Here is a 14,642-nt window from a genome sequence, read left to right on the forward strand (position 1 = left end):
CTAACATCTATGTGCATTCATTCATTCAACAACTTTCCATATTTTCCCATCACTTAAATATCAAAAGACGTGCTCTCTTCTTAAGGATTCAGAAATCAAAACACTTTGAAAAAATTTTGTCTTTAAAGACAAAGCATCCTTATAAAAGTGAAGTCATATTTGGGGCATTAGTTCACCATCCTTAAAATCTTGCTAAAAATGTCATCAACGAAACTTAACACTCGCTCTTTCCGTTGGTGAACTGAGCACCACTGCCGTGTGGTAGGACTATAACGACGAGAACTGGCTTTCACGCTCTGGGGACTGGACTCTTTCTTTAACACTATTAATAATGGAATAAAACAAAAACCCAGAACGTTTGCCGAAACCTCAATTTAGACACACCAAAACCATTTAATCTCTATAAGTCAGGAAAAACAATCGGCTCTTTTGTATTTTCAGACTTACAGCTTTGAATTTCCTTGGAAGTCTTCTCCCAAAGTCTGAGGTCCTCTCAGCACTGTGTGTCTTTCGGGATTTAAGCTGGGACAATGGTTCCTCTGCGGGAGAAGGAGGCACTCTGGAAGACTCCTTTCTGAGAGCCGTGTGCCGAGGCCAGCCCGTGGTGCGCCGTGTAACAGGCCACCCTGGAGGAGCCAGTCTAGAGTCCCCTCCTCTCCTGCCACGCCCTCTCAATCCTCCCTTCTTCTTCTCACTTCTGGAAATCCCCACAGGCTTCGTTACTCAGATTGTTAACCGAATAAAATAGTTAATAATATGCAATAACAATAACGGCAACAACATGTGCTGAGTGCAGGAGCCGGGCACTCACTAACCATGTGCATACGTTGACAGGTGCTGAGCCTCCCGCCTGCGGGCGGCTCCAAGGGCTTTTCATATGAATTTAACTCATGTGCTCCTCACATCAACCCCACGAGGTAGGTGCTCTCATGGATCCACTTTACAGATGGGGAAACCGAGGCACCACGTGACCAACAGACGGCAGAGCTGGTCTGAACCCAAGGTTACAGTTCCAATCAGTGACTTCAGTCTCTAACCCTCACGCAGCTCTCTGCAGCGAGCACTGGTATCACCTCCCACCATAGAAAACCTCATTCCACATTTTGTCCAAACAGTACCCCAGGCACATCGCTATGTTTTAACTTCAGCCTTCATCTGAATTCTAATTTAGGCAACTGGACTCTCGTATGTGTATCAGACAATGGCAGTGAGCTTGTAAACACTGGAAAGATAACAAATATTTCTTTCTCCAAACCCAGAGGTATACAACGAATGTGACCAGGTAAATTCTTAGTGGATCTGAAACACAGAAATGTGAAAATACTATTGCCTTGCCAACTGCAAGGATTAATATGTACTTACAAAGAGATGATAATTCTGGCGAAGAAGTGGGTTTAGACAGACAGACAGAGCTTCCACCATGCATACCCCTGCATGTGAGGTAACGGGAAGAAACACGCAGAAGGCAGCCTCACGTTCTAGAATTAAGCTGTGAAGACTACATTTGGTTAAACTGAGAATCAGTGGACCCTAAGGGACTGCGAAAATTGTCCTCTTCTAGTGAAAATGTGTTCATCAGGGATGGCCCCCATTTCACGAGGAGCTGAGGCTTGGAAAACTTTTCATTGCAATGTTTATTAATCATTATTAGTTACAACAAAAGAAGGGTCTCTCAGGTCATCTTCTTTTATAGCTATTCGTCCCTAAAAGTCTGATTCTGGGGAGATTTCTGTTATTCTGCTGGTGCAGGTGACCAACAGCAGAGCTCTCACCAGGAGCGTCTGCCAACGGAGCTGATGGGAAAAGACGCCGGCCACCCTGAGGGTCTTTGTAGACTCAGCCCCATGTGCCCCCAGGGAGGGGGCTCACAAGAGCCTGGAACGTGGTCGTTGTTCTTGGGGAACTTCAAACGTAGACGGGAGGACAAAGCTGATCTGTGAAGCCACCAGCAAACATGGGAACGGCACACAGTGACATGCACCCGGGCTGCATGGAAAAGGGGGTCAGGCTGGGAGAGCCGGCTGGTCCCGGAACTGGTCCCAGGGAGGGAGGCTGTGCACTGAGCAAGGAGGGGGAGGACGCTGGCAATGCAACTGTCAGCTGTAGACGCTGGACGCAGGCAGGCCCCAGGGTGAAGATGACAATGACAGAAGCAGGTTGAGTTCACGGATATGGTACGACCAACGACCAACCAAGACCCACTTAAACCGCACCCCGTTTCTGTTTGTTTGTTTTGCTTAAACAAAGGGATAATTAGCAAACAGAAGCATGAATGTGACTGATTTCTACAAATCCAAGTCAAGACTGTCCCTGTCAAGATGTTTAGAGCAACTCCAGGAATCTACTTTAAAGTACACTTAGTGTCTTAAACACCCTCTTCAACCACCAGGAGTCTTTATTTTTTGCAGCCAAATTCACTAAACATGGGAGTCTCAGAGACATTTACAAATTTTGAGCAGGGCAGCAATTCTAAAAGCCGCTGCAGGTCCTGGCTCGACCCCGAGGCGGGGGGCCTCCACAAGCCTCACCGCTCCACCTCGACAGCCTCCGGCCCTGCCCAGCAGGCACCCCATTTTTGGAATCCTTTGGAAAAATATTCTCCTTCAGTCAAAACCTGCTTCCTGTAATTTCTACTCATTGATTCACTGCTCTTAGCCCTACTCTGTGGAGGCCAACAGAGCCCTCCACTCCTTCCCTGCACGACAGCGGCTTCATGCTGGACCAGCACGGCCGTGTCTCTGATGGGTCTTCTCTGTTGCAACAATAGTCCAGGAGAACATTTCGTCATCTATTTAAAAATGAGAAGGCAGTGGCGGCACCCTGCGGCCTGCTCTTCACCCATCGGATGACTGGCTGCTCAGCTGACTATTCAAACCGTATTCTCTGTATCAGTCAGAGGGTGCCACATTAACCTGCAGGACAAGCTGCCCCCAACCGAGTGCGCAGAAATAGTAGTGTTCTTGTGCTCACAGCTCTGCAGCATGAGGTGGCTCTGCTCCATGTGTCTCATTTTGGACCCAGGCTGGAGGGGCAGTGGCTGCCCCAGGCACGTGCTCATGAGGGGTCGGCGGGGAGCAGGAAGGGCCAGCCCCCTGTGCGAGCACGTGTGAGCACCAAACCTGCCAAGTGCAAGTGACAGGAGGGGACACGGGCTCTGCCCACAGCGGACGGGGAGGGGAGTGAGCGTTTGCTGACAAGTGGTCCACACCATCTCCACACCGCGTTTGCTCCCTCCTCTTTGTTGGTGGAGGTCAGCTCGGGGCATAAAGCCTTCCCCAAATCCAGACACCAAGGTATGAAGTTCCCTCGACTTTTCACTCTCACACCCTCATAAAAATAGTTTATTATGAATTTAGTGTATCTTGGTTGGTAGCTGGAGACAATCGCTTTCCTGTCTATGTTCTCACAATTTATTCAGTCATCTGTGTTTATTTGTGAAAGTCACGGCAATTAATTTGTAGTTTCTCAATCACACATTTTCTTTTTGAAACAGAAAAGTGTTCACAAACGTTTAATCCTCCGGTGTTCCACCCTGGGTGTTTCACAGTTTCTCACTTCATGTCAGCAGTGCTGGTTCAACACCCAGGAGCACATTTAGAGCCAGGCCTGGGGACATCATGCAGACTCAGTGAGTGGACGGATGTGGCACAGTGGACGGAGTGGACGGATGTGCCCCCACCAGGCAGACGGTACCTCGAGGCCAGTGCTGCCCCAGGGTGATGGGTCCAGTGTGCACGAATAACAGAGCCACGTGGGCAGCGGGCGAAGGGCCCAGGGAGCAGCCCCTGAGCTGACTCCGGAGGGAGGACCCCGTGTTAGCTGCAGGCGAGCAGGCGCTGCAGGCAGGGCCCGTGCGGGCACAAGGAGCCCTCGCTGTTTCCATTCGATTCCTTCTCTGGAGTCCACTGAGGGTGTGGGTGCCCTGCTTTCGTCCTCCCACTGACCTGAGCCTGGGGGTCCCCCCCCAGCTTCCATGCGGGCCTCAAGCTAGGGGCATCAGACTCACCTGGAGGGCCGGGCCCAAGAATCTGCATTTCTAACAAGCTCCCAGGTGATGCCTGGTCCCGGACCACACCTGAGGACCCTGTGCTTGATGGGGGAAACCACAAGGCCTCAAACGGACCATCCTAAAAAGGAATAAATCACTCACGTCATCCCACAAGCTTCCCTTTCTGCTCAGACTCTCCAAACCCACTCCTGAATCCCTACTAACGAGACCCACAGGAAACTTCGCGTATACGCTATTTGTTTATTTTAAAAACAGTGTCCGTGTTTCACAGTCACACCTACCTAATCAGAAATCTAAATTACACGTTATGAAATACTCAACAACCCCCCGCCACCAACGTCTACCTCACTTCCTGAAGGGCCTCAACACGTTTTAAGAAAGGATTTGAAAAAATGATTCCTGAGGATTCCATCACTGGGGCAGGAGACAGCTGTTGGGGAGGGCACTAACGCATCCAATGGAACGGGGCTGGACGGATTTTAATTTTGCTGGGACGCTCGGCCACTGCACCTAATGCCCTACATTCCACGTCATGAACATTTCTGTGCAGAAACACACACACCTTGCGCCCCCTGGGTGATTCACCTGGCAGGAATCCTTTCTTCCGACAGGTGCAATGGGGTATCAGACCGCTCTGCCTCCAAGGAGGTCCTGGGAGCCTTCTTTCCCCTGAAACCCCACTGTTGCTGCTCTGGCCCCTCAGGCCCTGGCCCCCTGCCACGCTAAGCCCCATCTCAGCCACACACCACCTTCAGGGAGGGTTTACGGCCAGAGAGTGGCGAGCTGCCTGGGTGGCTCAGGTGACAGTAGATTTTCTTCTTTCCTCTCATTGTCCTCGTCCAGCTCAGTCATCCCCACCAGACAAAACACGTCCAGAACTTCACTGCGAGCACCACCTCCCACCTGCAGGCCCACCACCCAGGTCCCCCGGCTGTCCACCCTCTCCTGGGTGGGGCGGTGGCCTTCCTTTCACACGGCTTGCTCCACCTTCTCAAGGAGCAGCCAGACGAGCCATTAGAAACCTAAGTGAGATGGTGTCACTCCTCTGCTTAAAAGTCTCAAGGCTTCCGACTTCCCTCAGTGTCTGAGCTGAGGTTGGAGCCGTAGCCGGCAGGTCATACGAAATCTGGCTGTCATGGGCTGAACTCTGGCCCCCCAAAACTCCTATGTTGAAGTCCCAACCCGCAGGACCTCCAAATGTGTCTGTATTTGCAGACAGGACCTTTACAGACATAATTAAGGTAAAACGAGGTCACTAGGGTGGGCCCTGATCCAGTATGATCAGAGTCCTTCTAAGAAGAGGAGATCACAACACAGACACACCCCGAAGGACGACCGTGTGAGGACACAGGGAGAAGACGGCGTCTACACACCAAGAAGAGAGGCCTCAGAGAAACCAACCCTGGGGACACCCTGACTTCAGACGCCCAGCCTCCAGATCTGTGAGACAATAAACGTCTGTCCTTTAAGCCGCCCGGTCCTCAGTGCTGTGTTACCACAGCCCGAGCTGACTAACGCACCAGCCAAACCTGCTGCTCTCATTCCCCGCTCCCACCCTGGCCTCTTGCTGCTCCAGCCTCACACCCGGGGTTCCAGACTCCATAACGTAACCATGAATGGAGGCATTAAACACAGAAGAATTTTCAAAAACTCGGTATAAATATTACTCAAAAAATTCTTAGGGTGTGTTTGGGCATTTCTGGGTTAACTACCTATTTTCACGTATTAACCGAGCTATATAAGTTATATATATATCACGTATTAACAGACCCCACCGCTATATAATTTTTTATACAGGAAGGGAATAAAGGGAAGCGGGGCGAAGAGGCGCAGGACAGAGCTTCTCTCCGAGGCTGGGGACCTGCTCTGCCTCCTCATGGGCTGACTTCCTCCAGACAGTTCACGTCGGCTCAAGGTCACTCCGAACGCAGCTGCAGCCGACAGACAGCGTTGGGGACTGAACCCTAGGCGTTCCACCAGGCGGATTCTTGGTGACAGCAGCCCATGGTTCTGGCTTCCGGAAGCATTTGGGTGGCACAGCCCAGGTGTGATGCCGGCCCTGGGGACGGCCACCTGCCAGGTAGCAGCTACAGAGAGGGGAGGCGAGGCTCTGCCCAGCCTCGGGGCAGCTGGCCAAAGGCGAAGGGGGGACAGGAAATAAAGGCTCCTGCGGGGCAGCCCTGGGCAGGGGTGGGGAGCGAGCAGTTTATAGGGGGGCCACACCCTCTCAGATGGGAGACACTGGCCGGCCGGCACTCACTGGGCAGCAGGAGCAGGGAAAAGGTGACGTTTTCTCTCTTCACCTTCTCCTTTCTAAACCAGTTGCCTTGAGTTTGCTTCAACTGAGCTTTTCACAAGCTTAACGCAACTTGGAGACATCATGACATTCTGGGATTTGGGCACAACGGGGAATGTCAAATACCAGCTCTGCCACTGACTAGCCCAGCTGTGCACTAACTGCAACCTCAGGTCCCACATCTGTGAAACGGGCATGATGGCTACACCGCAGAGAGGTTCACAGATCGAAAGAGAAAATATACACCAACCACGAGCACTATATAGGGCAAGCAGGTAAGAAACTAAAGAGATCTTTTAAAAATTATGTGTTGATTTCTATTTCGTAAGACATAACTCTCCTTTTTATTAAAAAACAAAATTTTAAATATCATTCTTTCAAATCTTAACTTCTGTAGAAGAGCACATGATTTCTTCGACTCATTAACTGCCCATATTTGGTCTATTTATGTATCGATAAAAAGCAAACACCAAAAATAAAACAAATACCTAACAAGAAGGAGGTAAGTGAAATTTTAAGAGTTCCCCATCCCATACCAAAGCAGAGAGAAAACAGAGTTCAAAGGTGCTCGCTTGGGTTGAGCTGCCAATCAGCCAGGAGGGACCCTGCTCCAACCCCTTCCATCTCCCTGCCCTTCTCCTTGTCTCTTGGATTTGTTCTCTGAAGTAACCCAGGAACATCACAACTTCCCCAAGAAGTGAATTGGCTAGGACATCCTTTTATGGTCACTGGGCCGGTGACAGTGACTAAATTACTAGAAGACATGCAGGCTGGCTCTTCTGGACCCTTAGAGTAAGTATCCAGCGAGTTAGAAAGACCAGTCCTACTCAGCCCTGGGGAGGAAATCAGATTATATCAAGCATTCCAACGATAACTACAAAGAACTGGTGAGAAAGAAAGTGAGGTTTATGTATTTCCTTTATTTTCAAGATAATGTTGCCCTCACACCATTTATGCTCTTCCATAAAGTATGGTGAGCTATTTTAATAAAGAGTTGGTTGTTCTCATGTGTTAACAACTGAGGAAAAGTGTGCTGTGTTCTCATCTATCATCCTGGCCAAGCCTCTAGGAAATTACCCTTCAGACCACAGGCTATAACCCAGCCACAACTACTGTCAAGAAATTCCAATTTCATGCCAAATTAGAGAAGAATCCACAGCTCCTTAATAGCGTGAGGGTACAACTCAATTGCTCAAGCATCTCCCACAACAAACAGAACATTCTAGACCTCCGTGGAGTCTCAAGAGCCCAAAGGTCTTGATTCTAGTCTTGGCTTTTTCACTAACAGACTTTACAGATTTTGGAAAATCTTAATCCCCAAAATTCTTCAGGGATATAAAGTTGTACCTTCTAATTCCAAGTAACCAACAGAGACACACACTTCTGCGTCCCCTGTGTATTGTCTGACGCGGGCTCTGTCTGAGGCTGGACGTGTAGAGAATTAACACACACATGCACAAGCGTCCTGGGGGTGTTGGGTGCGCCCCTGCGTGGGGTGTGGACTGTGCAGATGTCAGGGGTCCCTACAGACAGAAGGAGCCTCCACAAACCTCTCCTGGCTCCACCCTCACCGATGCTGCTAGAAACGCCACTCACAGGATTGACCGCTGTGGCTGAAGAACGCGATCTCTCCAGTTATCCACAAACAGGGATCAGGGTGTCGTGCGAGTGAGTGATGGGGGCACTCCCAGACGCCAGCAGGAGCAGAAGCAGACCTGTTCCGTGGCGAGTCTGAGACGTGGCCACGGTCAGCAGGCCCAGCTGTGGCCGGACATGAGACCCAGGGCACACACGGCCCAGGGGCTTCACAGATAACAGTGGAAGGTCCCGGAGACTCTCCAGGGGGGTGGCTGGGCCTCCTCACAGGATCGACCAGTGGTGGGGGTGGCCAGCCTCCTCACAAGGTGACCCGCGGGGCGGCCAGTCTCTTCATAGGTCTGACCAGGGTGGGTGGACAGGTCTCCTCACAGTGGGGTGGCTGGCCTCCTCCCAGGATTGACCAGGGGGGTGGCCAGCCTCCTCCCAGGACTGACCAGCGGGGTGGAAAGGTCTCCTCACAGGACTGACCAGGGGGGTGGCCGGGCCTCCTCATAGGGCTGTGGGACTTGGGCTGGTACAGAGCAAATGGGAAAGGTCAGCCCCGGTGATGTCCACTGCACTGGGGGGGGGGGGTGGCTGAAGGAGCGGGTGGGCAGCACTGAGGCCCCGGATGCAGAAGAGCCACAAGAAGCCCTGCCACGGGCAAGGAAAGGAAGCCAGACACCAGAGCCCTCGTAAGGCTGAGAGGAGGTGTCTGCTGACAGGAGCAGGGCACGTTCCAACGTGGGACCAGAGATGACGAGAGTGCAGAGCCCACCAGAGTGCAGAGCTCACCATGGGTCATAAACAAGGGTGACGTGGGCTGAGGTAGACACATCCGTGGCTGGAGCTGGGCTCTCCTAGGTCGGGGGCCAGGGGACCCAGGGGCAGGAGTGGACTGAGGGGTTCCATAGAGACTAACAATTAGCCATAGAACAGAACAGTATCTTTAGGAAAAACTCAGAACCCAGAACAATGACTATCACTTAGAAGAGAAGGCTCCTGCAGGGCACAGGCTCCAAAATCAACAACAAGGATGCAGCCCCATCATCTCCCTCCCAGAGCACTTTCCACATATCGAGGCAGTCAGCTTCTTCTTCCACGTTCTCTCCCCTTCTGTCCAAGGACACCTATTTTTGCTACAAAGACACTTCACAGATCTGCTCTGTCACGAACACTACGTCCATTTTCTTACTTCAGAGTTCTCTAGAGATCTCAGCAAGAGACTTGCCAAAGAAGGCTGACTTCTCCTTGCCACCGAATACGGTAGACAGAGAACTGTGGGAGGCCTGGCTGGGTTCTTTCAAAGGAACATTGTCAGAAGGGTGAACACGAATTACCACTAGAATGACGGTGCTGGATCACACGCCCACCCCCACCCTCAACGTGGCTGAGTTAGCAGCTGAGGTATCAGTTGAAATTCAGCTTCTCAGATTGTGGAAAGCTTGGTGTAGAAGATGAGAGGATGGGATAGGACGGCTGGGAAAGAAGACAATTGGTCTAAAGAGTAAGGGTCCCATGGCTGGACTCCAACCCAGAGGAGGTGGGCTTGTCACTCATGTTCTGATGCAAATCAATGATCTGTTCCTTCAATACGTAAAGAGTTAAAAGTTGTTCATCCTCACTGGGGGGCATCAAAACTTTAAAATATAATAGGGCTTATATTCTTGTGTGCAACTTCAACCATTTATCCTTCTGTCCACCCACCCATCTATTGCCCCCCCCACCTATCCTCATCCACCCATCCATCCACCCAAGCATCATCATCCACCCATGACAAGAATTAGTGTTTTGCTCAAGGTCAGTCAGTGTAGAAGGTGGCACTAGATTTAAAGATTCTTCTACAACAGTTGTTCTCCAAGTGTAGCTGCTCGACTAGCACCATCAGCATCACCGGAGAACTTAAAAATGCACATTCTCAGGCCCCGCCCCGGACTTCCTGAATCAGAAACCCTGGGGGTAGGGCCCAGGAATCTGTGATGATTCTTTCCAGTGATTCTGATGCCCGTTTGAGGACCTCTGTTCCTCTGCATTCAGCAAATGCTTAAATCAACTAGATGCATTAGCATTTCTGCCTCAAATATTCCTTACTTTTTATCCAATTACTGCAAATCTAAAGAGAAAACCAAAATAATAAAAATGCTGGAAGAGGAGCCCTACCACCTAGGAGAAGAGCTTTTGCCACTGGAAAGTGATCCTGGCCTTGCGATTAAAGATCAGGCTCAAGGGCATATACAATGTCAATTCTCAAGGTCAAGAGACAGATTCCCAGACCCTACGGGCAGCATGCTTTATCTCCTTTACTGCAGACCAACCCAGACAATGAATGTTCTGGACGAGTGGAAGCAACATACAAATCGGAAGTTAAAATAAGACAGCAGCCTGTCCGGACCAACAGATGAAGATAAAATGCCTGTCAGTTCAGGGTGGAGCCACAAAGCATCCAGCCCTGTGCAGCTGAAAGAGCCACGAAGCCCTGTGAAAGGTCACTGACCCCAAGCCCTCCTCTGACCTCGTCCTATAGGAGTCAGGCCCCCTGCCCTGAATCACAACACCTGGTGCCAGCAGCCCACACCTGCCACTAATCCCAAATGACCCTGGAGGCACACAGCTCTCTCACCTCCAGGTAGAAGCCATTACGCTACAGACGGGGAGTTCCTGTGAGGACGTGTTTGGGATTCAGACCTGAGTTGGCAAGTAGGTTTACATCGACCTACATCTCTGTCCCCACAAGAGAATGTGCAACATGCCCCACGCTTGGCGGGTGGCGCTGTGTCAACACCGGAGGAGACACAGCCTGACCGCCCGCATCGTGTCACAGCCGCCCTTCAGCACGCCTCCCACGTAGCGAGCGTGAAGAGGAGCCCGTGCTGAAGCAGGAGGCAGTGTGGACGGGAGGATGCAGGGTCCTCTCCCCTAGCTAAAGGACACTGGGTATTCACAACGCGCGCACCTCCTGGCAGGGACTTAAGAGTCTTGCTGAAATCTGCAACTGCTGGTAGCACAGATGTGTCAGAGAACACTCGTCTGAGAGCTACTGCTTAGAACAAAGCTACAGTCAACAGGAAGGCCTGGCTCGCAGGACAGTTCACCGAGTGGTCAGTGTCTCCCTGCTCCTCAGAGAGAGCCTTTTACAATCCAAAATGCACAAGCGTCTTTGGGAGTGCGTGCAGAAACCTCGATCCCTGAAACCCAGGGAATGACATCACTCTTTGGACCGGTTCCCACTCTGTATTCCGACTCCAGGCCCAACGCAGAGGGTGTGAAGAGCAAGGGCCGGCCCCTCCCTCCCGGGCGCGTCTGCACCCCCGTGAATCTGCGGTGGGTCCTCCGCACCCTTCACTGCAGCCACACGCCGAGTCCTGCAGAAGCAAAACCGACTCGAGTTTCAGAAGAAGGGAGCTGCCTTTCTAAGAATAAGGGGCAGGATGGCACAAAACGGCTTTATTTTCTTTTGACTTATATACAATAAATCCAGCAGCTTTAATCAGAAAAATCACCATTAAAAACAGAATGTCTCTAAAGTCTCGGTGAGACCCTCACACACAGTGATGCTGATGCTGATTTAACCATCAGCTTTGCTCCCCAAATCCACTGGGGCCTCCCCTCACGAGAGAGAGAGAGGACACCACACCTAAACCCAAGGATGGGGAAATCTCATCTCCCCGGAAAGTATCACCCAGACAGTGAGGAAACAGCACACCACACAACGTACGGCAACAGCAGGCAAAAAGCTGGCCACTTACTTTTAATGATTTATGATTACTTCCTCTTCATTTCAAGGAAAACTAGTGAGCACCAACGGTTTTCCTCCTGCACAGTGCAGCATGAAGACTCAGATGTGACTAGTTGAAAGCCAACAGCTAGACACCACTGGCTCAGCGTTTTCTCAAATCTAAGTGAATCCACTCGAACGGCTCCTCAAAGCTCATTTTAAGTAATCTTTTAATTAACAGGGAAAACGAATGTCCAATTATGCTATTCTTCCAGTCTTTCCCACACCATTTTCAAACACTTGTCTTAGGTTTAAATTATCTTTGGTGGAGAAAAGAATCACCTGATTAATCCGTATTTTTCCTCCTCAAAATGACCTTCTGATAGCCCCCCACCCCTACACCAGGCTCTGAAAGCCCTTGGCTCAGCTTATTTTCAGTCCACAAAGATTTACGCTCCCTCCATTGCTACTGCTGCAGATGCAACCGAAATGCAGGCTGAGTGAGCAGATTTCAGACAAGGCTCCACACACACCTGGGTCCTCCAAGAAAGCCCGTGTCACCATCCGCAATTATTCTAGCTATCCTAGGCAGAATAAAACCATGCCGACCGTCCATGGAAACCTACCAGCTGCCAGACAAACACCCATCATATCCGCTCTTTCCTGTTATCACTGCTAGGGGAAAAAATGAAGGCTGTTATACAAAAATAAGACGCATTTCTCTCCGATTCAGCACATGATGCCAAGCTTAAGAACATATAATTCAGGGCTAGCAGCTCCTCCTACCAGTGCGCGTGGAAACCGCATTTAATCTCTGCACCATTTCCTCCAGGGCCATCTCTTCATTTCTCAGCCAAAACCTCATCCTCCGACAGAGCAGAAGGATCCTCCGCGGCTCGTCTCCTCTGCACCAGAGGTGCTCGCGGGGTGGGGCCGGGCGAGTGGGGAGGGGGCGCGCGGCGAGCCTGGGGGCCGGCAGCGCCTCCCTTCCCGGGATTGGTCCCGAGCCCGCCAAGGGGCGCGCCCTGCGAGGAGTGGGGGCTGCTCGGCGGAAGCGGAAGCGGCGCGCGCCCCGCGGGTCCCCCCGGCCACCTGGAAGCCCTGTGTGTGCACCCTGAGGTCACCTGGAACTCATGTGTGCACCCCCGAGGTCACCTGGGAGACCTGCGTGTGCACTCCCGCGGCCACCAGGGAGCTCCGAGTTTGCACCCACCGATCGCTTGACAATCCTGCGTGTGCACCCGGAGGGGACCTCGGCCCGCAGCGCTCCCCAGCGCAGAGGCGCAGCCGGGCGCACCCCTCCCAGCCCCGGGTCTCTGCGCCCTCCCGGAGAGGAGGGAGGAGCTGCGGGGGCGCGAGCCGAATCTGCCCGCCCCCCTTTACCTCCGGCCGCCCCTGGGCAGGTGCAGAGGCTGCAGCAGCCCGGCGCGCCCTCCCCGCGCCGCCGCATGCCGCCGCGGCCGCCCCAGGTCAGTGGGTCCCAGCGTCGGTGGTGGGTCCCGGGATGGCCGGGGTGGACCCGCCGCTCCTGGCAGTGACGCCGCCCGCCCTAGGATGCAGGGCTCGGTGAGGGAAGCGCGCGCCGCAGTCTCCGGCCCTCCGACCTCGCCGTGGTTGGCACGAAGCCACTCCATGCATTCTACACCTCAGCGCCCTGTGCATGCCAGTCATGCGTGTGCACGGCTATGGCTGTCACATCTGAGGACGTGCAAGAACACGTGTGCACAGTGGGCCCTGGGGGGGGCCACCCTCCTTACCTAGGGGGCTTGCCATCTTTTGTGGTTGGCATTACAGGCAGCATGCCCTTCCTTAGAGAAGGTGTCTTTCAGGAAGAAATGCCCATGTCCATAAATGGTTTGGGGAATTCAAGGCGCAGCTCATGTCAATGCAGCCTGTGAGCCAGCATCCCGGCTGGTGACTGTCAGGCACCAGGCTGGGCCCAGGGGGTAAAAAGAGGGAGGTGACACAGCATTTGCCCGCAGAGAGCTCATGGGCCTGGGGGCAGAAAGATCTGGAAACAGATCATTGCAACATGGAACAAAGGTGTAATAACCACACATGGAAAGTTGGGGTGAGACTAAGAAATTGCTGGGTTGTTGGTTTTTTTCACATCAAAACCCATTGGAGGGCCGGCCCCGTGGCTTAGCGGTTAAGTGCGTGCTCTCCGCTGCCGGCGGCCCGGGTTCGGATCCCGGGTGCGCACCGAGGCACCGCTCCTCCAGCCATGCTGAGGCCGCATCCCACATACAGCAACTAGAAGGATGTGCAGCTATGACAGACAACTATGTACTGGGGCTTTGGGGGAAAAATAAATAAATAAAATCTTTAAAAAAAAAAAAAAAAACCCATTGGATATCAGCAGTTTCATATGGTTCAAAGTAGAGCCCAACGAAAAAGGGGTCCGGAGAGGTGTCACCGCAGGGCAGACAGTGAGCCTCTCCCTGTGGACAGACACCCCGGGCTGCCCCTCGCTGAAGCAAACCCTGGCTGTGCCTACAGCCCCCTCCTATCACAGCCACCTGCCTCCGACCTGGGGGAAGGCCCGGCCCCTGACGAGCATCCAAAAACACAGGCCCTTCCCCCCAGAGTGAAGTGGGCGGCATCCACCTTCCCGCTGCTCCAAAGGCAACAACACCCTGGTCCTTGGCCAAAACCGGCCCCCAGGCCACGTTCCCTCAGGCCCCCACACACCTGGACAGGACATCCACCTCCTCCCACGCCGGCTTGCCCCACTGCCAGCGCCTAAGTGCACACAAGCAGCACTCAAACTCAAGGTGCACAAATCCCTGAGGGCTTGCTCACCTCAGGTGGCCAGGCCCACCCCACAGTTTCCCGGCCCGGAGGCCCGGGGGGCCCAGGCACGTGCATTTCTAGCGGGACACAGGGGATGCTGACGTGGCTGGTCCACACTCTGAGAACCCCTCGAGAGCCCCTCCCCTCTTTATACCAAAAGCAAACAAAGAAAACACAGGCCCTGCCCAAGTTGCTCTCGCTGACCCGTCCCCTTCATGGGCGAACATTCCACCCACACTCAGCCACTGTCC

The 14,642-nt window shown here is 52.7% G+C and overlaps 1 protein-coding gene across 7 annotated transcripts in view; it reads right to left on the reverse strand.

Annotated features, from left to right (window-relative positions):
* Positions 1-14,642, reverse strand: part of MCF2L (MCF.2 cell line derived transforming sequence like) — a 184,369-nt gene that overhangs the window by 104,379 nt on the left and 65,348 nt on the right. Inside the window, exon 1 of one of the 7 annotated variants that reach the window (XM_087435824.1) lies at positions 12,385-12,492. The exons of 5 other annotated variants lie outside the window; for them this stretch is intronic. In XM_087435824.1, the coding sequence (XP_087291950.1) occupies positions 12,385-12,463 (79 nt within the window). In that variant the 5' untranslated portion in view covers positions 12,464-12,492. Of the gene's footprint in view, positions 1-12,384; positions 12,493-14,642 lie in introns of those variants that run through there. One more of the 7 variants, XM_014781877.2, reaches the window with a different exon arrangement.

This window comes from Ceratotherium simum, chromosome 10, assembly GCF_057802395.1.
Source record: "Ceratotherium simum simum isolate JZ-2026a chromosome 10, ASM5780239v1, whole genome shotgun sequence".
In the NCBI taxonomy this organism is placed as follows: Eukaryota; Metazoa; Chordata; class Mammalia; order Perissodactyla; family Rhinocerotidae; genus Ceratotherium; species Ceratotherium simum.